The sequence below is a fragment of the Erpetoichthys calabaricus genome, chromosome 1 (assembly GCF_900747795.2).
Source record: "Erpetoichthys calabaricus chromosome 1, fErpCal1.3, whole genome shotgun sequence".
Classification (NCBI taxonomy): Eukaryota; Metazoa; Chordata; class Cladistia; order Polypteriformes; family Polypteridae; genus Erpetoichthys; species Erpetoichthys calabaricus.
This window is the reverse complement of record NC_041394.2, coordinates 280,009,303-280,034,350: the sequence shown is the minus strand read 5'-3', so window position 1 is coordinate 280,034,350 and position 25,048 is coordinate 280,009,303. Positions and strand designations below refer to the sequence as shown.

Sequence of the window (25,048 nt, the reverse complement as noted above, 5' to 3'; positions counted from 1 at the left end):
TTGTCATGCTTGGGTCACAGATTTGCGCAGAAACACAGGAGATTGTAGAGAGACAGGAACGTTATTCAAACACTGCAAACAAACATTTGTCTCTTTTTCAAAAGTTTAAACTGTGCTCCATGACAAGACAGAGATGACAGTTCAGTCTCACAATTAAAAGAATGCAAACATATCTTCCTCTTCAAAGGAGCAAACAATTCAATAGGGCTGTTTGGCTTGTAAGTATGCGAAGCACCGCGGCACAAAGCTGTTGAAGGCGGCAGCTCACACCCCCTCCGTCAGGAGCAGAGAGAGACAGATAAAAAAAATCAATACGTGCCCTTTGAGCTTTTAAGTATGCGAAGCACCGTGCAGCATACTTAAAAGCTGCACACAGAAGGTAGCAACGTGAAGATAATCTTTCAACATTTTTAGACGAGCGTCAGTATCATCTAGGTGTGCGAACAGCCCCCCTACTCACACCCCCTATGTCAGGATCACAGATAGTCAGCGCAAGAGAGAGAGAAAGAAAAGTAAGTTGGGTAGCTTCTCAGCCATCTGCCAATAGCGTCCCTTGTATGAAATCAACTGGGCAAACCAACTGAGGAAGCATGTACCAGAAATTAAAAGACCCATTGTCCTCAGAAACCCGCGAAGCAGCGAAAAATCCGCGATATATATTTAAATATGCTTACATATAAAATCCGCGATGGAGTGAAGCCGTGAAAGGCGAAGCGCGATATAGCGAGGGATTACTGTATTACCCAGAGACCAGTTAATCAGAAAATGTTTAAAAAGACACTTGCCATTTTGTTTCATTTAATTTTGGCACAAATGGTATTCCACAACTTAAAACTTAATGATGTTGGTTGTATCACTTTAAAAAATAAAAAGATACATCAAATGATGTTGCTATTTGTTAAATCTGATCGCAATGTTCATGATTTTTAAACTTTGACCTTGACTGAACGGCCTGTAACGTCTGGATGTTTAATCAAGGCGTTTGGAAGGCAGTGTGTCCAAGTGACTAAGTTGCGGACAGCTCAAGTACACCGCTACAGGTACAGTCCACAGTGCTGATTCACAATGTGAGCCAGGACATGTCATGAAAGCACAACATGTTTTTTTGATCCAGACAACCATTTCCAGGTTAAGGGAGCTGCTGCTACAGCAGGCTAAACTTAGAGTTGCCAAATAACCTTTTGAGATATTGGAAGAGACCTATGCAGAGGGAATGTCAGTGAGCTGTTCAATAGCATTCAAAATTAAAGGAATTATGTAAGCTTTGTTTTGATCTTCTAGTCAATTTGGAAAAGTGGATCAAAGCAGATTCTCCAGTTTTATTTTACTTCCCTAACTTACCTTCATAACAACGTGTTCAGTACCACTTTCTGCATTCCACCTGCTCCAGGCAAAAGCATAGGCAGAAGAAAGCAAGGCCATCTGTTCATAAGCTGCCTTTTCTGCTACAGAATTCTGGAATTGAAAAACAGGGTTTGGTTATGATTGTCATTAATATATTTTCTTTCTGCAGTAAAAATAGCTTTATAGTAAATCCCTACATTTTAAATTTAAAATGTATAATGTCAGTTTGGTTCAGAGTGTTTTATCAGTGAAAATCTGCTCAGTTCGCAGAAGGCTGCAGAGACTCCTGGCTGCCATCATAACCAATACATGGCAGAAAAACCCAGATTATTACAGACGGTTCTAAACAGAGTTTAGACTTGGACAAATTCATGGCAGGTGATATTATGTAAAGTATTACACATAGGAAGTAGTTGGCATCTTGCCTGAAGAAGGGGCCTGAGTTGCCTCGAAAGCTTGCATATGGTAATCTTTTTAGTTAGCAAATAAAAGGTGTCATTTTGCTTGACTTCTCACTACATTCATAATGGCTAACACGGTACAACACCCTAATACTACAGACATAGGAAGTATAAACATTAGATTTAAATACACAATGAGCGGTCTGAAACTTGAAGTACACCTTATGAGAAGGACCAAGGAGTCATGGTGGACTCCTCACACTCTACACCCAGACAGTGTACAGAATTGTTTAAAAAGGCCAATGGGATAGTCAGAGGTGTTGAGTACAAGTCAAGGGAGGTAATGCTTAAGCTATAAAACACACTAGTGAGGCTTCAGCTGAAGTGCTCTTTATTAGGCTCTTCTTCCTCAGACACAACTTCTGCATCCCTGATCTTGAATGGCATTTTTTTCACTTGCCACATACATGCTGCCAGCTACATCTCACATTGCACTTGGGGTCAAAGGTGACACCATCTGCACTAACCTTCTCCATTAGCCTATCCAAGGCAGGAACTGCCAGTGGCCAAATGATTTTAGTGCAGGAGACGTGTCTCCAGCTTGCAGGCAGGTGCTTTCTATTTGTGCCCCCACTTCCATACTTTGCACTGGGTGCTTCCATGGCCAGTAATGCTACAGTGGTAGTGCTGCTGCTTTGCAGTAAGGAGATTGTGAGTTCGCTTCCCGGATCCTCCCTGTGTGGAGAGCGCTTTGAGTAGTGAGAAAATCGCTATATAAATGTAAAGAATTATTATTATTACTTGATGGAATCTTTTCTCCAGCTTCTAACATCTTTAAAATCTGAATTTTAGTTTCTAAAAATATGGCTTTACATTTTCGTGTCATACTAGGCAAATTATATTTATTACTCTTTAAACCTCCTTCTTATGACTCTAGATCTTTTTGTTAAACTCTACGCTAATTTGGGGCTGATGATTTCATTGAGTCCTGCCCTAATTACCCACCTATTGAGATGCCCATTGTTAATAAATCTCCTGGGCTGTGGGTGGAGTTTGTTTGGGTTTTTAGGTTAGAGAGATAGAGTGAGTGTGTGAGAGAGAGAGAAAGAGAAAGAGAGGGGGAGGAGAAGGATAGAGCAAGGTATGGAGAGTTAGGGTTGGATGTCCTGGTTTTGGGTTTTTGTTTCTTATTAAAGAAATGTAGTACTAGGGTGTTGTACTGTGTTAGCCATTATGAATGTAGTGAGAAGTCAAGCAAAATGACACCTTTTATTGGCTAACTAAAAAGATTACAATATGCAAGCTTTCGAGGCAACTCAGGCCCCTTCTTCAGGCAAGATGTAATCATTATTAAAGAAATGTAATTGTTGTAAGCTAGCCATCTATGTGATAAATGTGGATAGTATGTCTAAACTTTGTGGAGTTTCACACCTTAAGTTAGTGTTGTCGTCCTGTCTTGTTTCTGTTTTGTGTAACTTTCTTCATATTTTGTGAGTTTTTTTCTTTTTGACAATAAATAGAGTCTGTTTTTATTTAGCTGGTTTTATGTGTTTTGTCTGCCTCTTTCTCTCACTTGTGTGCGGCCTATTTATATACCCCTAGGCCTTTTGGTAGGCCATAACACTCCTAAAATAAGTTACAGTGCACGTGAAATGCAGTCATGTATAATAACTTTGCATTCTACAGTATGTATGATATTAACAACAAACAACGACCATTCAGTGTACATTGACTACCTTAGTGCTCTAGTGCACTGAGACTTGGACTTGCACATGCGCCACAAAACATTATATGCTGACTTCATTATAAAGGAGCTTCGTTCGTTAACTGAGGAATTACAGCAGTACACTGGAGGCTTTTAAAATTCGACTTGATGTTATTTGGGTCAAATTTAGTGAATAGGATTGGCGTGCTTGTTGGGCTGAATGACTTGTTTTGTCAAAATTATTCTAATATTCTCAACTGGAGGCCATTTGTTGTGTGTGATTGACTCCACTACTTCTTGTTCTCCACACTTGATGTGTGAACTTAACATTAATCAGAGCTACGGTTTGTAACTTATAAATGATGTGTATTAATATTGCAACAAGTTGGCCCATGTTGGTGCTTTAGGTCTGAAGAGGCTTCATTGGTATTGTGACATGTTCAGGAAGAATTCATGGCCATTTGGAAGACTAAAGTTTGCTGCCTTCCGCCATTTTTTAGACCCATGTAAATCTTTTAGAACAGCTCCTGTATTGTTTAATGACTATACAGAGGTAAAGGAGGAGGCCAACTCAGTTTAGTGCGAGAAGAAATTCGAAGAAAGGCAAACATCTGGAAAAAAAAATAAGCCAGTTAAATGCAGATTAATTTAGAGGTGGGCCACTCAAGGAGCTGTTTGACAGATATTTACAGTATATAATTAAATTCTTAAATTTAAATAAAAAAAAGCTACTAAGCATTAGGTTTCTCCTTTCGTAGTATTAAGTTGGTATTCATTTGCCAAATGGCACATTTGCATTTACAGTAAGGGCCAAGTGAGTATGGTTATAGTGCTCCTTACATGCTACTCCACCAGTTTGATAGAACCGAACTCTCTTAAAACTCTGTCAACATTGGGCATAACAAGCATATAAACGAGGTCTGCTATCTGATATTGATTGAACAGAACTATTTAAAGTGTAGTAGATTGACATATAAAATAAAGGCCAGGATCAGAGCTTATTCAAACATCTTCAACTAAACTCAACAAATTCATAAAGAAGAAATCTTCTTAATCAGCAAGTTGAATAAGATACACAAATGTTTCTGTAATAAAGAGGCCGGGTTCACACAGGCCTGCAACCACTCAGACTCCTGATCATAGAAGCCGCTGCATAGTGACAGTGAATGATGTGGACAAGCACACATATCTGATGTGTAAGAACTTGATATGCATCAATCGCAAAAAAAGAACACACACAAACACACACTGGGGCCAGTTTAGAGTCGCCAGTTCACCAAACCTGCATGACACTGGACAGTGGGAGGAAACCAGAAAGCCTAGAGAACACGGGGAGAGCAGGCAAACACCGCGTCCCAGGGAGGACCTGGAACACACACCCTGGTTTCCTTACTGCGAGGCAGCAGTGCTACCACTCCACCACCACGCTGCCCAAATCTTACACAGTAAAAATAAAATGTATTCATTATAAATGATAGAGTAAACACATAAAACAAATCCTAATATAAACATTTGTCATGTCATGTTTTTAATCCGCTTAATCCAGACAGGGTCATGGGTGCTGAAGCCTTTCCCAGCTAACAAAGGATGCAAGGCAGGAACAGGACTAAACACTGGACAGGGCGCAAGTCCATCGCCGCTAATGTCAGCAATAATGATAATGGAGTGTATATATCTCTCTCCCCATATAAAATTATCTCTTTTTGCAGGCTGCCAATGAAGTAATAATCCGCTTTCATTTTCATTTTTATTCCTTTGCATGAAACGATTATTATTTAGCACAGCTTGCAGTTGTCCAGGCTAAGCTCCAAAAGGATATATTAGATTTAGTACCACAAGAACATAAACGAAACCTCTTCATCATACATCCATTTCCTGTGATGGAATATGCTGTTGCTGTCTAAGCCAGAAGTCTAAGTGCAGCTAGGAATTCTTTGCCGCTCTTTCAGCCAAGCCTTACCGCTTGTGTCACTGTGTTGTTTTTAAAGATTCCTGGAACCAACTGCAAAATTTCTGTACAGTATGTAGAACTTGTGCCAGCCTGGGATGAGAATGCAGTGATATCACAGTCACTGACTGTATGACATTATGGAGGTACTTGGACATGAACCCAGAACTGTCTCTCTGAACATCGTTCTAGTACAATCTCCTTTATTACATTTTTTTATTCTTTGTTTCTTGATATGCTTGCTTTTAATGTCAAGTAGACTAACAGGTGTAGTGGACAGAAGCACAGCCTAATGTCCAGTATCAAAAAAAGATGCCAGGAATGGACGCCTGGCAGGAAAAATAGCAACATTAAAAAAAACACGAGTAATTAGCTCCACAATAATTTTCTTCATATTTATTATAAGAATTATGTAAATATGAGTATGAACATGCAGTGCCAGCTTTTGATGGAAAACATCTGGAACTACAGTAGCCTGTTGGCCTTATACTTGTTCCTGGTGCTAATGGAAAATCAGCATAACAGTCACAATTGCTGTAACCACAGTTAAAAAAAAAAAACAAAACACATTTCTTATTTAATATTACCTTTGCATTAATGCTTGCATACTTATAGGAGTCTTCCTCAACAAAGATGTTTACCCCTACACTTCGCATGGCATTTATGAGGGCTTTAAGGTTCATCCACTGTCCTCCAATATGGGAAAGAACACTATTTTCTGCAGGTGCACAGTTTAACCTGCATTCGTCACCCTGTGTACAAAATACAAAATTTACAATTAAGGAAACCTATAACTCATTTAAAACTAAAAGAAAAATAAAGGCAAAAAGAGATTTTAACATTAAAGCTCAGTAAAAACAAATATAACTTGATTGATGGCACAGTGGTTAGAACTGCTGCTTTATAACTCCAGAGACTCGAATTTGATGCCAGAACCAGTCATTGTGAATTTTGAATGTTATTCTGATGTCTGTGGTGTCTTCCTGAGATTTCTTTTCAAATCCCAAAGATGTGCGTGTCGGTTTAACAGGCAATTCTAAACTGGCTTGGTGTGGGTTCTTCAAGCGGGTGAGCCCTACGATTGGCTGGTGTGTTGTCCAACTTTGCTTCCTGTTGGGTCAGGCTCTTATTCCCTTCAAGCCCCATTGGCAGGGGTACTGCACCTGTCGGTAAGGGCCTAGGGGGCCAGCGGGTTTATAGTATTCCTGTTTGTTATTTTGACTTCTCTCCCTTGTGTTTACTACTTTGCTAATTAAAGATCTTTTTATAGCCCATTTTGGTCTCTCTGGAGTTGCCCTGTTTTTATTTTTTGATCTCTCATGAGTGTCCCTTGCTGGCCAGTATAGTTTTGTCAATCATATACATTAAATGTAAGTTGGGGCAAGGTCAGTAGTTGGTTCACATTCTATTCCAATCTCTTTTGGTATATTCTGCCTACTAATTGCCCTTTGTCGTTGGGTTCTGTATAGGCATTTATACTGTATAAGACAGATTTATGTAGTCACAAGATGACATGAGCCAGGGTACTAAACCTCAAAATTTCACTGGGGATTCTGGGAGTTCAGGAGGGATAAGCTCTGTAAAAGGCTCAGCAATCCATCATCTGAAATATTAGGATGAACAAATATATTTCACATGGACTATAAAAATAAAAAAACAACTGCCAACGGATATATTTAACCTGTACTAATAGGAAAAAAATTCACAAGGATTAAAGTTCTTACAGTAAGCTATTCAAGTATGGAGAATTGGGATCCTGTTTGTCATGCTATTTACCAAGAAATGAAGACAGATTTCTGTACTTTTGCCCCTTTGAAGCAGGTACAATGGAAGCAGCAAAAGGCTGTATGGTGGATTTTTGTAGGATTATTATCAACTTTGATGTTTACTAATGCAGAATAATGTAAATGAAGGTTAAAGGATCCCAAACAAGCATTTAGTTCACAATGAAAATATTTTCTAAATGTTGACTACAGTATATTTTCAGAAATACTTGCCTTAACCTCAATTTGAACTTCTGTTATAGCAGCGGTAACGGTCAGGACAACATTATTTACTCCAAGTGGTCTAAGCTCCCAAGACTGGAAAGGCATATTAATGTAACAGTCCTGCATGAAGGCAAACGTGTAGAACGTATCCATTGTGAAGGTGATGCTTTTATTTTCCTGATCGTATTTCACATTAGTAATTCGATCCATCTTCCACTCTTTGCCTGTCATTAAAATGGAATGAACTTAATTATATCTTCAACCTAAACACAACTGCCGTGTAAATAAAACCCCATACAATTCAATTAGAATTATAACACCATCAAATGAGAATATATTGATTTTGCATTTTGGACTGAATATTTAAAAATAAAAAAAAAACTGATATCATACTTGTAAAATCCCATCTGCCAATCTTGGGCTGCTCCAAAAATAAGACATTGTCAGGAAGACGGACTGAAACACCCACTGGCGGGAGGCTTAAAGTCTCAATTTCTTTCTCATCAGTTTTCTCAGACTCATTGTTATTTATCTTTTGTGTTTCAAATGGGTAAGGAAAATTGTACATTCCACACTGTACAAGCTAAAATAAATGAAATAAAAACATTTTTAACACTTTATTATAAAAAGGCCGCTTGAGACATTCATGCCCCTGAACTCATAATTATAGTGTAAAAATACATTTCAAAATCAGACAAAAACTCAAAGCTTCTTAATATACATTTTGCAAATAAGAACAGACCGTAAGGCTACATTCAGCCTGAAGATAATTGTGTTACAATATGCTAATTTGACCCCCTTTCACTCACAAGCTCAAACATTTACGTTAGATTACAAAGAGATACCTATGAATAAAACCTAACTTAAAACACAAGTTTTATTATTATATTTAAAAGTAGTTAACACCACCCGTAAATTTTCAAAAACCTATTCATAATGACAAAAAGAGTAAGTGTGGCTTAAGGAGCACATCATCACTGCATCATACAGTAACTCATTAACAAGAATTCACCTGTCTGTCTAAATTCTGTTCATCCAATTATATGGCCATACAGGTCTGTGGTTTATCTAGGCAGCATTAAGCATGGAGTGTGTCTTGGCCACTCTAACAGAGGGCACAGTCTCAAAAACAACCACACCCATTCATACTATGGCACTTTGGAGTAGTCGGCAAGCATCAATTTCGATGTGAAAGTAAAGCCAGAGTATCACCACAGAGTCTGTCACACAGTGGACAGGTGGGGTGCTAAAACTCTGGGCCAGATTCGAATTCTGTGATCTGGGGCTAACGGAGTTTTGAAAATTATGGCAATCCATCCATCTTTTTATTGCCTGAAACTGCTTAATCAAATTCAGAGCTGCAGGGGACATTAGGCACAATGAATTAAGTAAGCCTATATGACCCTTCAGCCCAAAATCATGGAAATGAATAATAAATCACAATTAAGCAATACAGAATAATCTTTATATATAATACACTACCGGGGCTGTTTGTTTGTCTGTCCAGGAGTTTAAATCACCTGTAGCTTGCAAACCGTTTGACCTATTGACCTGAAATTTGGTACAAATATACTACGTGACGTCTACTATCCGCTTTCGGAGTGATGATTGACCTCCAAGGTTATTTCTGTTTTTATTTTTATTTTATGTTATTGTAGAATAAACTCTCGGCTGCGGCGCATGCGTATGGGCGCCGTTCTCATCCCTACCACCTTCCCCTACCTCTTCACATCTTAAATCATTCTTGAGGCATATTGAAGACTTAAGTGCTAGCTTAAGTGAAAAATTAAAGAAAACGTACTAAGTCATTGCAACACAAACACTGAATCAGTTTTAACGTGAAAAGATGCTGATGGAAGAAGAGAAGAAGTGGGCCACTAGGGTGGAGAAAAGAAGAGCTACTCAGGAAGCAGCAAGCGCATCAACCTCTGAGCAAACAAATGCTAAACGTACAGAGAAAGACAATGAAAACTAGGAATGATCAAGTCAAGTGTATTCACTGCAGTGCGCCGTTACTGGTATATAATAATCTAATATCTCCCCAGCCTGTGCTATGTGTCAGCCACTTCGCGTCTCTGCCACTCGCGTATGTGGATTTCACTTCCACCAAACAACAAATCTTTTAATTCACGCAGATACGCCTCTTCATTGGGAAGAAACACTACTTTTCTTTGATGGCAACACGAATTAGACAATCTACAAGTCTCCGACATAAAGTTTAAATCCAAACAATATATTCAATCTCTTTTTGCTGTTCCGTTATTTCACGAAGTGATAATTTCCAATTGTTAGTACTAATGCGATCTTTACTATCATTTTTTTGAGACTTTTGAATTTTAGTACTTTCATTATCTCTAACCTGCTCTGCTTGTGTATTGCGCTAACGTATTTGAATTCTTTACGATGTTCTACTTTGTCATCTACTCTGTTTTTTATTTCCAGCCCTGGGCATGGTTAAATCTCTTGGCACAAAGTCTTGTTTTGTGGGACGTGAAAGTATCTCTCTGAAAAAGTCACGTCTAGTCCCAGGCTAAAAAGTCTTGTCTTGTCCTAGGATTTTTTTTATTATAATAGAGAAATTTGAAGGTGGTTTCATCTGTTCTTAGGAAATCAAGTCTGAGTGAATCGAGTGGCAGTGCTGGAGTTTTCTTGATGACTAGAAATGCAGGAAATGTAGATTATTATTTATTACATTATACATTTTAATCATTTAGTATATAGAGGGACATTTTTTACTCTAAAAGATTTCTGTTCCACATACATGTTGCTCTTATTGTTACTATATTATAAATGAGTTTACCTCCACCATTGTCCATCCATTTCGGAGTGTGGGTTGTGGTGGGAGTCTGAACACATCAAAATAGTAGATTCCTCCAAGTGATCTGTACTGACGAAGGTCGAAAACATTCTCATCAAGAACAAAAGTCGTCTCTGTTGGTGCAGGTATTGGTGCTTCCTCAGCTGGAGATGAGAAACAGTTTACACATTAGAAACAATCTAATTATGGCTGTAAAGAAGAAAATTGCATTACCTTAATACAGTGTAGGTCATGTTTTATATATACACATTTTATTTTCTTTATACTGATTAGTTCCACCTAGTGAAAATACAAAACTATCTGCTCTGAACTGATTTGAACAGCATTAAACATTTATTTATTTGTATTACATTTAATGAGGATGAATAATCTAAAAGTAAGAATCCAAAATGGTAAAACTTGACTGGCATAAAAATAAATGTTTTGATGTTCTAGATCAGGGGTCCCCATCTCTGATCCTGGAGGGTCCCAGTGGCTGCAGGTTTTCATTCTAACCCTTTTCTTAATTAGTGTATTTCTTTTGAATTCATTTTAATTGATTTGTTTTTTAAGATTTGTTCCCCTGAATTTCTTCATCGTTCCTCTCAATTGCTTCATTTCTTTCCTTAAATGGAACCCAAACAGAAATGAAATTTGAAGTGAGGGAGCCAACAGAAAACCAAGTAACACAGGGCCTGAAACTCCAACCAGTGATCAGTAGTCTGAGTCTTGAAGAGCAAGTCAAATAAAATTAAATCAAAAGAAGTTAATTAGCAGGAAAAACAGGTCACTAATTAAGAAAAGGGTTAGAATGAAAATCTGCTGCCACTGCAGCCCCCCCAGGACCAGAGTTGGGGACCCCTGTTCTAGATAAAAGAAACTAATGAGAGGAAGACTTAAAATTAAAAGTAAGTCAGCAGAAGGTGCAAATATATCAGACCATGATACTAGCCAAAAACAGAAGGTGGTTGGGTGGCCTTATTAAAGAATTTTCAAGTGCTTGTTTCTCATACCTGTCTGTGCCTTTTGAGCAAAACAATGCATAAAACACCAAGATGCAGACAAACTAGCCTCAAAGGAAAACACAAAGATAAGAACAAACCTGCTCAAAAAGATGTGCGAAAACTAACACGCATGGAGCTCACTGCAAAGGGCCAAAGACAAGACATCCCAAATAATTCTCTACACCCTCTGAACTCATTATAAAAGAATAACTGCATGTAACATCACACACACACACACACACACACACACACACTGCATGCAGACTCTGACACACCGCTAAGCACAAGCACACCCGAGTCCCACAACTAGCAAAAACAAAATTGTCTTGGAGGTAACGTCACGATATGTTTAGGTACAAAAGTGTTATCATGTGTATGTAGTACAATGAAATGATTACTTGGATATCTCCTAAAGACTAGTGACATTAGTAACAAACGCCAAACAAGAAATACAACATGGACAATAAATACAAAAGCAGGAATTTGATGTAACATCAGACACTGTATAACGGAAACATCTTTGGATAAAAACTGTCCCTGAATCTCATGGTGTGAGCGCCAATGGTATTCTACACTGGAGGAGGGAGAAAAGTAATTGTGCCGGATGTCTGGGGTCTTCACTAATACTCCTTACCTTTCTAACTCAATGTCTATAGTACATGTTCTGAACACAATGGAGTTATGTGTCTCCCTCTGGGACTGAACTGAACAGATACTACATCATAATGTTATACGCCCATTGAATTTGATAAGAATCGATGGAGACATAAGGGATTCCCTGACATGTCTTAGAAAATAGAATAAAACAGTAACAAAAACAAACAATAAGCACAAAAATTATGCTTAAGCAGCTAGCCACTAATCAGCAGATAATCTCCTAAACTTAAACTCTTTTTTTAAAAGCTTACATTTGTTTAATTGTTTGTTAATTCATTTTAAAAAGTTTGAGTAACGAAAGCTAAATCTACTGTCTACCTCTGGAAATTTAGACATTGTAGGGGACGGCTGGGACCCTTGCCTGGCCAGGATGCCTGGAGACTGGAAGGACAGGGAGAGGAGCAGTATCTCCCCTAGAACAAAAGAGGGCAGCCGCCCTGGTGGGTGTTGGGGCCACGGGAACAGAGCTTGGAAGCTCAACCCTATGGAGGCCCGTGGTTAACGCTAGAGGGCACCTGGACATTTGCTAAGCCCTGTACTTCAGCACTTCTGCCACACCAGGAAGTGCTGCAGGAAGGTCATCAACGAGCACCAGCAGCACATCTGGGTACAATATAAAAGGGTCCGCCTCACTCCATTCGAGGAGCTGGAGTCAGGAGGACAGAGCTTGCAGGAGTGGAGAAAGAAAAGAAATTGGTGATTTGGGCACTGTGTGTGTGCTGTAGAAAAGAAACAGAAAATAAACGTGTGTGTTTTGGGACTTCTGTGTGTCCTGTATCTGTCTGTAGCTGGGCTAATTCTACAACATATATTAAAATCAACCATCTTTTTTCTCCACCATCACTCTTTCCACAGACATTGGATAGTCTAGTACTGCAATCAAGTCACCCTCCAGGGTCAAAACATCCATCCATCCATCCATTTTCCAACCCGCTGAATCCAAACACAGGGTCACGGGGGTCTGCTGGAGCCAATCCCAGCCAACACAGGGCACAAGGCAGGAACCAATCCTGGGCAGGGTGCCAACCCACCGCAGGACACACACAAACACACCCACAACACACTAGGGCCAATTTAGAATTGCCAAACCACCCAACCTGCATGTCTTTGGACTGTGGGAGGAAACCGGAGTGCCCGGAGGAAACCCACGCAGACACGGGGAGAACATGCAAACTCCACGCAGGAGGGCCCGGGAAGCGAACCCGGGTCCCCAGGTCTCCCAACTGCGAGGCAGCAGCGCTACCCCACTGCGCCACCGTGCCGCCCAGGGTCAAAACACCTCCTATTTATTATTCACTAGCAAAATACCCGCGCTTCGCAGCGGAGAAGTAGTGTGTTAAAGAGGTTATGTAAACATATATATACATATCTACATATACACATATCTACATATACATATATATATATATACATAATTTAGCTGCTTGTGTGGGGGCATCAGCAAAAATGGGAAACTATAGCCATAAAACTTACTGAACATATACATATATACATATACACATACATACATAGTGCGTTGTAACACGGGCTGTGATTGTTACATGGGAGGGAGACGACAAATCACAGCTTCCCGCTTTCTAATCGGGCCTGTGATTGGTGCTTTGACTGATGCCCAGATCCCACAGTATCTTTCCTTAGGAGAGGTGTTAGGCAAGTGTAATTGAATAGTGGTGCTGCAAGTTTAGCTTTACACCTGTTTTTAAGGCTTATTGACTGAAAGGGGCTTTAATGAAAAAGTTAGGGTTTTGCTACAGAATACACCCTCCACAAGTTAAGGAAGTAAAAATAAAGGTATATATTTCTGTTTTATTTAAACCTTTTAAGTTTGTATGCGGGCGGCATGGTGGCGCAGTGAAAGGTGCCAGTTAGGAGACCCAGGTTCACTTCCCTGCGTGGAGTTTGAATGTTCTCCCCATGTCTGTCTGGGTTTCCTCCGGGTACTCCGGTTTCCTCCCACAGTCCAAAGACATGCAGGTTAGTTGCATTGGCGATTCTAAATTGTCCCTGGTGTGTGGGTGTGTGTGGGTGTGTGCGCCCTGCGGTGGGCTGGTACCTTGCCCGGGGTTTGTTTCCTGCCTTGTGCCCTGTGTTGCAAGGGATTGGCTCCTGTATTTAGGATAATGCGGGTGTGGATAATGGATGGATGGACATTTGTATGCATAGCCCCATTTGCCCGTTTTCGTTTTTTTTCTTTCTTCAGTAATATTTCAGCAAACCCGGAGCTTGTCAGTTCAAATCCTGGTACTGACACCACTGTGTGACCCTGAGGAAGTCACTTCACCTGCCTGTGCTGCAAGAAACAAAAGTAATGTAACAAATTGTACCTCAGATGTTGCAAGTTGCTGGAATAAAGGCATAAGTAAAATAGATAAATATGTATTATACACATAGGAACTATTCATTTATTTTCAGTTAAGTCATGTGCAGCAAACCTTTATAAATGAGGGTTTCTCCATTTTAGATAGTGCAAACTGTTTCTTCTTCATTGAGGTTTTCTCTTGGAGAGCTTTTTTCATTTCATTTAAAATTAAAGCAGCAGCTGCCAAAATATGTAGCTTTCTTATTAATTTTTCAACATTGTGTAAAATAACTTTATAAAGTAACATAAAAGGTTTAAATACTGGTTATCCTTTTACACTAAAATATTACTAAAGAGATACAAAAAAAGTAAAATGCATGTTGTTTTTCTTTAAGGAGATTAAATATTACTGAAGAAAGAAAAAAAAACCTAAAACAGCCAAATGGGGCTATGCATACGAACTTAAAAGGTTTAAATAAAACAGAAATACAGTCATCCCTCACCTATCGCAGGGGTTACGTTCCAGAGCCCCCCGCGATAAGTGAAAATCCGTGAAGTACCGACCTATATTTATTTTATTATTTATATATATTTTAAGGCTTTATAAACCCTTCCCACACTCTTATAAACCTTTCTGTCTCTCTTTTTAACCTTTCCCACACTCTTATAAACACTTTCTATGCTCTTAAACACTTTCTACACTCTTAACACCGCAGAGCAACACTACACGCAGCGATCAGACGTTGATGTGTCTGCCACTCGCTTTGTGAAGAGGGGGGCAGGTGAACGCACATTAAGCAGAGGTGGACTTTGTGCTGCTTCTGCCAAAATGCCTGCTTGTCGCTTTGCGAGTTCTGAAGGAGGAGGAGGAGTGTGTGTGTGGGTGGGTGTGAGGGCTGAACACACGTTCGCTCAAACCCCCCTCTCCGAGGCACGATATGCTCCTGCCACTTAGCGTTGTGAAGGTGGGGGGGTTTAAGCGGGCTTGCTAAATGCACGCTAAGGAGAAGTGGACTTTGTGCTGCTTGTCGCTCTGCGTGTCAATAAGCCTGTACAGCAGCTGTTTTCCTGTCTCACTGCCTTGTCTTGCATGAACTTAAAATGTTTTATAATAGAGAGATGTTACTTATATCCTTAGTCCGACATCCACATATCATATGTGTTAACAAAGTGTGTTTAATAAGTTTACATGTGTTTAAAGCGTGTGGGATGGGTATTTTAAGGCTTAAACTATAAAAATGTTTATTTATATGGTCTTTCTATATCGCGGATTTTGACCTATTACTGATGGTCTAGAACTAACTTCTGCGATAGGCGTTTCACGTGATTACATAGGAGGCGTGATGACGCGATACGCGACTCTGCCCCCGTCCATTACAGTATATGGACAAAAAATAGGTTCCAGTTATGACCGTTACGCTTTGAATTTCGAAATGAAACCTGCCTAACTTTTGTAAGTAAGCTGTAAGGAATGAGCCTGCCAAATTTCAGCCTTCCACCTACACGGGAAGTTGGAGAATTAGTGATGAGTCAGTCAGTCAGTCAGTCAGTGAGGGCTTTGCCTTTTATTAGTATAGATTAATTATTTACTCCTGAATTCACTCTGTCTCCATAAAAATTGCTACTAATATGGACTAGGATTAGAAATAAAGAAGGTGGAAACTGACATTTATGAGATGAGGGATACTTTATTTTCTTATGATTTGCATACACTAATGGGTGCCAGTGATAAACAACCAGCCACTGGTGCGTGATAGTTTTTATTATATATGTGTGTGTCTGTGCACCTTAAAGACTTCCTCACCTTCCCAATAATACACAGAATATGGCACAAGAGGCAAGGCCAAGCATTGGGAAGGAGGAGAATAATGCGTTAACTTTCCTTGTACATGAAAGATAACAGATAACTTACTAACACATTCTGTGGTTTCGTCTGCCATGTTTTCTGGTGGTTTCTGTTCTTCTTCTTCAGTTTTTCTTTCAGACAGACTCTTAGTTTCATCCTTATTTGACACTAGGCTCATAGAGCTCTGTTATAAAAGACATAAACAGAAGAGTGATTTAGAAGACAGTTCATACTTGGTGTTCCAATTCTATTCACGATCATTTTTTTTTTGCTCAAATGTTCTTTTGTCTCATACACTTCAGACTTTTGAGGGGGTATCCTCCAGTGTTTCTGGATTTGCTGAGGTATATAATCACTCCACTATGTCAAGGTTTGCCCTTTAGTTTCGATCAGTGGGCAGTTACTGATGGGTCTGGTAATCAAGCAGGTTCCTCAGTAAAAATACAGCCTGCCCAGCTTTTGGTTCATTTTCCTTTTGGCATTAAAAGAAGTAGTTTAGCACTAAACACATAAAAATCTTAAAAAAAAATATTTGTAAATAAACTGCCTGAAGAGTGCATCAGATTTTACCTGGATTTACTTATGGTTCCATTTACTCTGACAATTTCTGATTTTTGTATTTTTTTGTTGAAATCCCAGTATTTGAAGTAACATCTCAAGAGTTTATTATAGCCAGTCATCAAGTGCAAGCCAATTCTACGATGTCCCATTTTGGCAATGACAATGATAACTCAGAACAGAGAATTGTAGTTGAAGTAATAAAACTTGATGAAACATGCTCTTTAAGTACAATAATGCATTAGCAAGCATGGTGAACTACTACTATCGGTGGTGTGTTGAGGACAAAGTATTTACGGACTGCAACTTTACACAAATATGGTAAGTTTTGATATTTTGGGAAGATGCCCAAGACTGCATGTTAAACTTTGTGATAGCATAGACTCGGTGACTAATCAGCAAACATGTCACCAAGTGCAGGCACATACGGCTATGTCATAGCATTCTGCTGCTGGCTTATAAAGACAGAGCAAGCATAACTGTAGGTACCGTAACAGCTCTGGGCAATCTGATATTAACTGGGATTTATTATTTGACATCTTGCACAATACTGCTGGGTGGCATTATTTAAAACAGGCACTTCAACGCTTTTCTGAAGAATTTTGCATTTCCTTGAGTTGTATATGGGTGACTGTGACATGTACTGCTTAATTGAAATGTTGTCAGTACTTTTTGATTTAGAAGCCTTGAGTATGGAAACAGAATTCCTCTTAGAATGCCAGCTTCTTATCTTTGGAGCAGATACACTCCTGTGAGGTATGCACAAAGGTGAAGTATGAGCAGGCACATATTCATTTGTAGTTGGACTGACTGTCTTCAAATGGTGAATTATTACCATTACCAGGGAGTTTATGTGAATACATTTTATGGTATGTTTAGAGGCACTAAAAGGGTGTTGGGACCCCAGTCCTATAGGCAAACATACACTGTAATATACAGTAAGCCTCAGTTATGTGGAAAATGTTTCCCTGTTTTATGTCTAACACTGATGTCAATGTGACCCCTCACACTGGGGGACAAAGGTTTTTTTTGGTTGTTTCAGTGGTAAGTCCAAATTTAATTTATGTTTTAGACATTTTTCACAAAGAGGGTTGTTTCAGTAGTGGAATGTAATTGCCTGTAAAATAACATCTCAACATGACTTCTCAAATCCATGTAACACAATTTAGAGAAATCTGGAGTCTGTGCTGGCAGCCTTATCTCCTCAAATCCTCTGCTGGGCCCACACTCGCGCTCTCTGAGGGACAAGTTAGGGTCATCAGCTCAACTAACACACACGTTTAGAATTTGATGAACATCTTAAGCAAATTCCTTATGATTACAGCCTCTGTACACAAGAACCAAACAGCACACAGTGAGATGTATGAATGCTCTAGCACCCGGTAAGCTTTTTCAGAGAAACTTGCATATTTGATTCACCAAACCCCAAATAACTAGAAAAAAAATCTGTGGTCGGCATCCTTACTGAGGCACACTGTCTCCACTTTAAAAATGAAACTGAGCAGCAAAGTTTGTTGAGTCATTTCCACATCGTGAGTGAACCACATTAGTTTCTACTTTGCAAACCAGTATGAAAGTTAACGGCAAATGCAGTGACCTCAGTCATAAGTAAATCCTCACTTTAAGAGATTTTAGGCGTTAGCTTTTGAAATGAATTTATTGGTTTCTTCCATCTCCTCACAACTTCTTCTGTATTGAATAGGATTCTCTAACTCTTAAAGCATTACATATAAATGATCTGCATGTGCCTTTTAATTCAGAAGTTATTAAGCTATTTAGAAATGCTTGGGAATAACAATTCCTGTCCCAAATATACAGGCCAACGCACTCCATATTTTACTTCTAAAGTAATGACAACTCCCCTTATGCTACTATTGCTATCAACTGCACAAAATGTAATATTTCACACAAATCTGAACTCGGGATGTATTGTCTATAAAACCCAAGTTTCAAGTTTAGTTCTTTTGTCCTCATGAATTCCAGTACTGAACAAACATACCTTTCTATCTTCAGCACTGACAGACTCTGGCTCATTTTCACTAAGTCTGAGATTTTCTGTTTCTTCTTTCTGCTCTCCATCAACTTGATCTACTTCAATGTCTTTCGTCTCATTTGGTTCAGGTTCTGCCATAACATTGGTTGCTAGATTTTTAACTTGCAGGTGGAATGATTGAGAGCGAGAGGAAAGGTGATCATGTCGACTATAGAGGAAACGCACAACAATATCCATTGATGCTAAGGGCTTTGGTAGTTCAAATGCAAGCCCAGTCTCAGGGAATTCATAACCTTTGAACCTGTTGAATAAAACGAACAATTCTTCAAAACAGATCTACGTGAAAAGGACTATAAAACAATATTGAATTCCTATAAATTCCTTACATTATCACAAGCAGTACCTACTACAACGGCAGTGTTTAATAAATAGGTTTCAATGTAATATCCCACCATTAACAAATCAATTTTCTGAGCCTAATTCTCCATTAAAGGGCAGCCTGATACTCAACTGGCAGCATCAATTACATGGAAGTAGCCAGCCCAGATTAAAATGCCAACAGAGTTATACATTATACATTTCTTTTGGATGTGGGAAGTACCCAAACATTCAGTACCAGTTTATACTTTTGTTACATTTTTGACTAGCCTGCTGTGATTATGTGTGTGTGTGTGTCCATGTCTATCTGTGTTAGTTTGCTCTTCAGTGGTCTAATGCCACATTCAGGGTTCGTTCAGGCATTGTACCAGATGCTGCTGTGATAGGCGCAGGTCCCTTTAACACTGCAGTTGGATTAAGCAAGCTGTAAAATGATAATTAACGATTTACAGCTGATATAAATTGACAACTGATCAAGTGACTGATTTATTACTTCATTAATGATAGGCGGTGAGCTATGAGGATGTGATGATTGTTGGGGTGTTGCGGGGAGTGAGTTAATAGAGTGTGTATGTGTATGGGTTCTGTAATGGACTGGCAGCATATCCTCGGTTGGTTCCATCCTTGCACTCAATGTTGGCAGCATTGCCTTCAACCTCCTATGACTATGGATTGAAGTCAGTGTGACAATATTAAGTTATGCTATGTGCATGAAAGTGCCACAATACTATCATGAACATGCTACAACAGTATCCATCCATTATCCAACCCGCTATATCCTAACACAAGGTCATGGGGGTCTGCTGGAGCCAATCCCAGCCAACACAGGGCGCAAGGCAGGAATAAAAATCCCAGGCAGGTTGCCAGCCCACCGCAGGGCACACATACACACACACTAGGGACAATTTAGGATTGCCAATGCACCTAACCTGCATGTCTTTGGACTGTGGGAGGAAACCGGAGAACCCGGAGGAAACCCACGCAGACACGGGGAGAACATGCAAACTCCACGCAGGGAGGACCCGGGAAGCGAACCCGGGTCTCCTAACTGCGAGGCTGCAGCGCTACCACTGCGATAGTGAAAGTTGTCGTACTCTTCTAGTTACTTCAGTTATAATGTTAAAAATATGATGGTAAATTATGAAACATAGTAGTAGGCACTTGGGAAAGACACTATATAAATAAAACATATTATTATAGTAATACTTACCACATCATTGTTCTTCAGTGTATTTACATATGATGTGGAACTGAGTAGAATTCACTTGTTGTGAATTTTAAGTTATTGGTCCAAAGACTGAAATATTAAAAGAATACTATATAAAAATACCTACCTTGGATCTTTGCTCAAATTTGCCCATAAGCAAATTATTATATCATCCTTCTTTATCACCATTTGCATGTTTCCAGTATCAGGATCAGCAGATTCAGTAGAATGCTGTACAGCATGTGTATAGATGAGAAAAAGGTATTCATGCTTGTGTTTAATATATTTGAAATACGTACATTAAGTACAATTTATTTAAAAATAACCTTTTGTATTTTTCAAATTTTAACTATATACAAAAATAGTATTTGCTTCCTTATACAATAATCATCACTGAAATAACTGTATTCATTTTAAAAGCCAGCTGGTTAGGTTAAGCAGCAATTGTTTATTTAAAAATTGACCTCCACAGTTTTAATATTGTTAGCATATAAGCAATAAAATATATGAGCATAATACAAAGATGTAACATGATAAAAGCAAATATACCTTCAGTATTTCTTCTGTGACTTCATCATATTTAAAATGAACTAAATTTTGTAGATTAATAATTGTCTCCTTATGCTGTACAATATCTTTTTCATTCATCTCATGAGCAGGTGTTTCAGCCAATAGGTTCTCCAATTCATCTGTAAGCTATTCATGACATTTACAGTTACTTCACATTTATTTCCAGTGAATTTCTCATTAAACGTGTCTATTCACATAAACTTTATGCACAGTATACAGTATACTTATTTAGCCAACCATATACAGTATACATATATATGACCAATGAAATAAAATAAGAAAAAATATGGATTAAAAATATATATTTAATACTTCACTAATCCAGCTTTTCTAGACAGAATGCCAGTCTGTCACATGGCACGTTAACATACACACATTCACAATGCCAATTTAGCACCTTCAATCAACATCAGCTACACCTCTTTGGGATGTGGGCGGAAAATGGGAGTACCAGGAAAAAACATACATACACACATAAGAAAAATCTGCAAACTCTACACAGACAGCAACTAAGCTGGAATTTAAACACAGTCTATGCTGTGAGGCAGTGGCACTAATTATTGTACGACCATGTCTCTCCATAATAAATATTCTACATACTGTATCAGGATAGATATAATATTAAAAGGAATTCATTATTAGTAACAAATTAAAAGGAAAAATAAGCCAAACGTGTAAGCAATTTCATGAATAATATGTATAAGGACTGAAAACACTGAAAGAATTGAAAATGAAATGCATATTTTTACATACAAATTTAAAGAAATAACCAATTATTAAACAATCAAACACAGAAAGCACAAATAAAAAAGATGTATTACTTAAACAACGTTATTTGATGTGAAATACATCAAAATGATCAATGCTTTAAGCAGAACATTTCTCTTTGTATCTTGTAAAATGCAAAGCCGGAAAATTTTGCATTTTTTTTCTTGGAATGCTGCTTCTGAAGACAACAGTCACTAATGGATATGAAAGTGAAAGGCATACAAATGTACTTTAATCACTTACATTTATTGCCAAAGTTGCATTGGAAATCATTGAATTGGTGTTCTTATTATTGTCCTCCTTTGATAGGTTTATGAACGTATTTATTTCTTGTGTTATAGACGGATCAGGACTTCCATCACAGCGCATATAACGGTTCCACTTAAATTAAAGCAAATTAAAAGGTCACAAAAATTGTCACAATATACAGTAAATATAAATGAATATCCAAACATTTCAATATATTTTAGTACAGTAAATCAAAGGTATGCTCCTCAAACTGTATCTGTAAATGATTCCTTCTTTTTACAATATACAAGTCCTTCTATCTGGAACAGGGGAAAATAAAGAGATTCTGCAGATGAGAAACAGAACATTTATCAACTTTAACTTAAACATTGTTAGCATTTTTTTCAAAGACAGAGTTTATATGGAGTTGGTTTCTAAAAGTTTTGTCCATCTATTTTCTGAACTGGTTATTAAAATGAAGTGTCATGAGGAGGCAAAGCCTATGCAAGACAGCATCAGGTAAAAGCAAAAAACAAACCCTGAAAAAGACTCCAGCCCATTACAGTACACAAACATCCCCATAAAATGTACAAATAAATAATATTTAAATAATGGGAAATAACAAATAAAAACACATCAACTACACATTCTGTTTCCAGAAAAATTGTATATTATACTCAGATGCTTCATTTCATTTTGCCCTTTTGTTATTTGTTGTGAAAGATTTATTGTGTATGGAAGACATTTGCTAAATTATTAGAAGTTCACTAATTTCACAGGTCCATCCATCCATCCATTTTCCAGCCCGCTGAATCCGAACACAGGGTCACGGGGGTCTGCTGGAGCCAATCCCAGCCAACACAGGGCACAAGGCAGGAACCAATCCCGGGCAGGGTGCCAACCCACTGCAGGACACACACAAACACACCCACACACCAAGCACACACTAGGGCCAATTTGGAATCACCAATCCACCTAACCTGCATGTCTTTGGACTGTGGGAGGAAACCAGTGTGCCCGGAGGAAACCCACGCAGACACGGGGAGAACATGCGAACTCCACACATCCGTGAAGCGAACCCAGGTCTCCTAACTGCGAGGCAGCAGTGCTACCACTGCGCCACCATGCCGCCCAATTTCACAGGTCACAGGAGACAAACACATTACAGTGTTCGAGGCAAAGTTCTATTTAATATGATGGTCATGTTACCCTAGGGATAGACTTGCTGAAGCCACGTGTACTGTATAATATATAAGTCTAGAGATAAGCATTAGTGAATTTCGTTTAAAACGGAGTGGAAACACCCAGTGGTTGACTAAACTTTTAAGTGTACTATGGGAGTGTTATGAGGAGTTTAAGAGGGCACTCCTGACTTTTACCCTTGAAGTAGTCTCTTACTTATCACTCCTGCAAGTTTGGAGTTGGAAGGACCGATGTGGATAAGATTTCTACTAGTAGGAAAAATTAGGGCCAGAGGATTATAGGAAAATGACCAGGAGTTGAGAGCGAGAAAAAGACAGATGTGTAGGTGATAAGTGGACCAGCCATCCTAACTAACAGACAGCTAAAAGGTAATCAGAAGCAGCAGATTTGTTGTTTGCTGTAGTTGGGTTACTCCAGTTTTTTATTCCCTGTCTTGTTTGCTTTACTTACAATAAAGACAACCTTTTTTATAACTTTGGCCTCCTTGTTCATATTCTGGTTTTGCGACCAGCCTAAGAGCACCCATGATTGTTCACAGTATCAATAAGTAATTAATTAATGGACTGCAGAGAAAATGTTTAGGTTCAGAAAACAGACAGATGGAAGAACTTGAGCACATATTATTTTTCTGTTTAATGTGTATCACAAGTTCACATTGAGGACAGTTTTATTCTATAAATTCCAGTCATGCTATAAATAAAGACCTTAATAAAAAGCAGTTCTAGAAATATTTGTAACAGTGCCAATAAAATAACTCAAATCTTATTCACTTGTTCTCTAAGCCCTTTTAATAAAATTTTTCAAGTACTGGGTAGTCAAAGTCTATCCCATCAGCACCTAAGGCAAGCCAGAAAATAATACTGGACAGATAAGTCACAGCATGTAATATAAAAATGAATACAAATTTATTAAAATATACAGTGTATTATATAATCTATACCAACCTTTGCTTGCTTTCTGAGTTTTTCATACCAATTATTTGCAGAGATACGGTTCCCATCCAGTAAAAGATGCAGTTCAATAAGCTCAGATTCCCTTCGTTCTAGATCCTGTAAAAACATGCATTTTTACACCTCACTGTTATTACATTTTTGTCATATAATGGAATTAAATCGTGTCTTAAACTTGATCTATAGTGTTGAGCCGTCACTTCAAAACATTCAATATATATATATTTGGATATTAAAAAAAAATCTGCTTGATAATCTAACTCTAGCAAAGTGGATCTGTCCAAAGTCCTTGAATTACTTTACAACCTAAACTAAGTATTCTGGCACTCCTACACTACCTAAAGAGCGACTAAATAAATATCAACCCATCCATTTCTTTTAAGCCTGCTTACTTCATTTCAAGAAAATTGAAGCTGGCAGCTACAGTACATCAGAAACATCAGGCACAAGGAAGGCACAATCCCAAGACAGGGCTCCCACACACACACCCCTACACTTACTCTGACAAACAGCACTGTACTTAAAGATGGCTAACAAGGTGATACACTGTAGTAGCTGATCAGTCATCAGTCAAATGAATGTTGTAATAATATATCACCTGTCAGAAGACCAATGACCACACAAAAAATGTGTTGTACAAATTTTGACATTTATAAAAGGTATGTATATTGATGGAACGCAAAAAAATTTAAAAATTATTTAGACATGTCTATTAATTAAATAGATTTAGGAAACAAAATGATTAAATGAATGCTTTTCTGTGTACTGTTTGTGTTTAACAGACCTTGGCTTCAAGTCTGTCCCGCTCTTCTTGCAGTTTTTGTTCCCTTTCCAATCTCTCGGCTTCTTCTTTTTCAGCTAGCAAGCGTTCCTCCTCTGGCAACAAAAGAATGTAATTTATTGAAAATATCCTTTGTTCATCTGTTATCTGAACATACCCACATTAAGGCTGAGGAAAACAGGAGCCTATTGCTGCAATATCAGGCACAGGAGAGACAGGAATCAACAGTGGATAAGACATAGATCCATCTCTGAGCACACTTCTACATACATCCATACCCACTCAGACCACACAGATTGACAGTCTCCGAACAGCCTAATCTGTGACTGAAAATAGCCACCATTTAATTTCTGAACCCACATTTTCCATTACAGAGTCCTTGAGTGCTAAACAGACTTGAGCACAAGGAAGTTTTACCAAAAT

General features: G+C 38.5%; 1 protein-coding gene across 1 annotated transcript in view; it reads right to left on the bottom strand.

Moving 5' to 3' along the window:
- Window positions 1-25,048, bottom strand: part of dnai7 (dynein axonemal intermediate chain 7) — a 55,671-nt gene that overhangs the window by 4,568 nt on the left and 26,055 nt on the right. The window contains exons 3-14 of the mRNA XM_028815649.2: window positions 24,629-24,720; window positions 23,839-23,943; window positions 21,707-21,844; window positions 20,675-20,821; window positions 20,253-20,356; window positions 18,547-18,841; window positions 16,056-16,173; window positions 10,187-10,347; window positions 7,780-7,969; window positions 7,396-7,610; window positions 5,986-6,150; window positions 1,342-1,455 (exon numbers count right to left, since the gene is read on the bottom strand). Of these exons, the coding sequence (XP_028671482.2) occupies window positions 1,342-1,455; window positions 5,986-6,150; window positions 7,396-7,610; window positions 7,780-7,969; window positions 10,187-10,347; window positions 16,056-16,173; window positions 18,547-18,841; window positions 20,253-20,356; window positions 20,675-20,821; window positions 21,707-21,844; window positions 23,839-23,943; window positions 24,629-24,720 (1,844 nt within the window). The remainder of the gene's footprint in view (window positions 1-1,341; window positions 1,456-5,985; window positions 6,151-7,395; window positions 7,611-7,779; window positions 7,970-10,186; window positions 10,348-16,055; window positions 16,174-18,546; window positions 18,842-20,252; window positions 20,357-20,674; window positions 20,822-21,706; window positions 21,845-23,838; window positions 23,944-24,628; window positions 24,721-25,048) is intronic.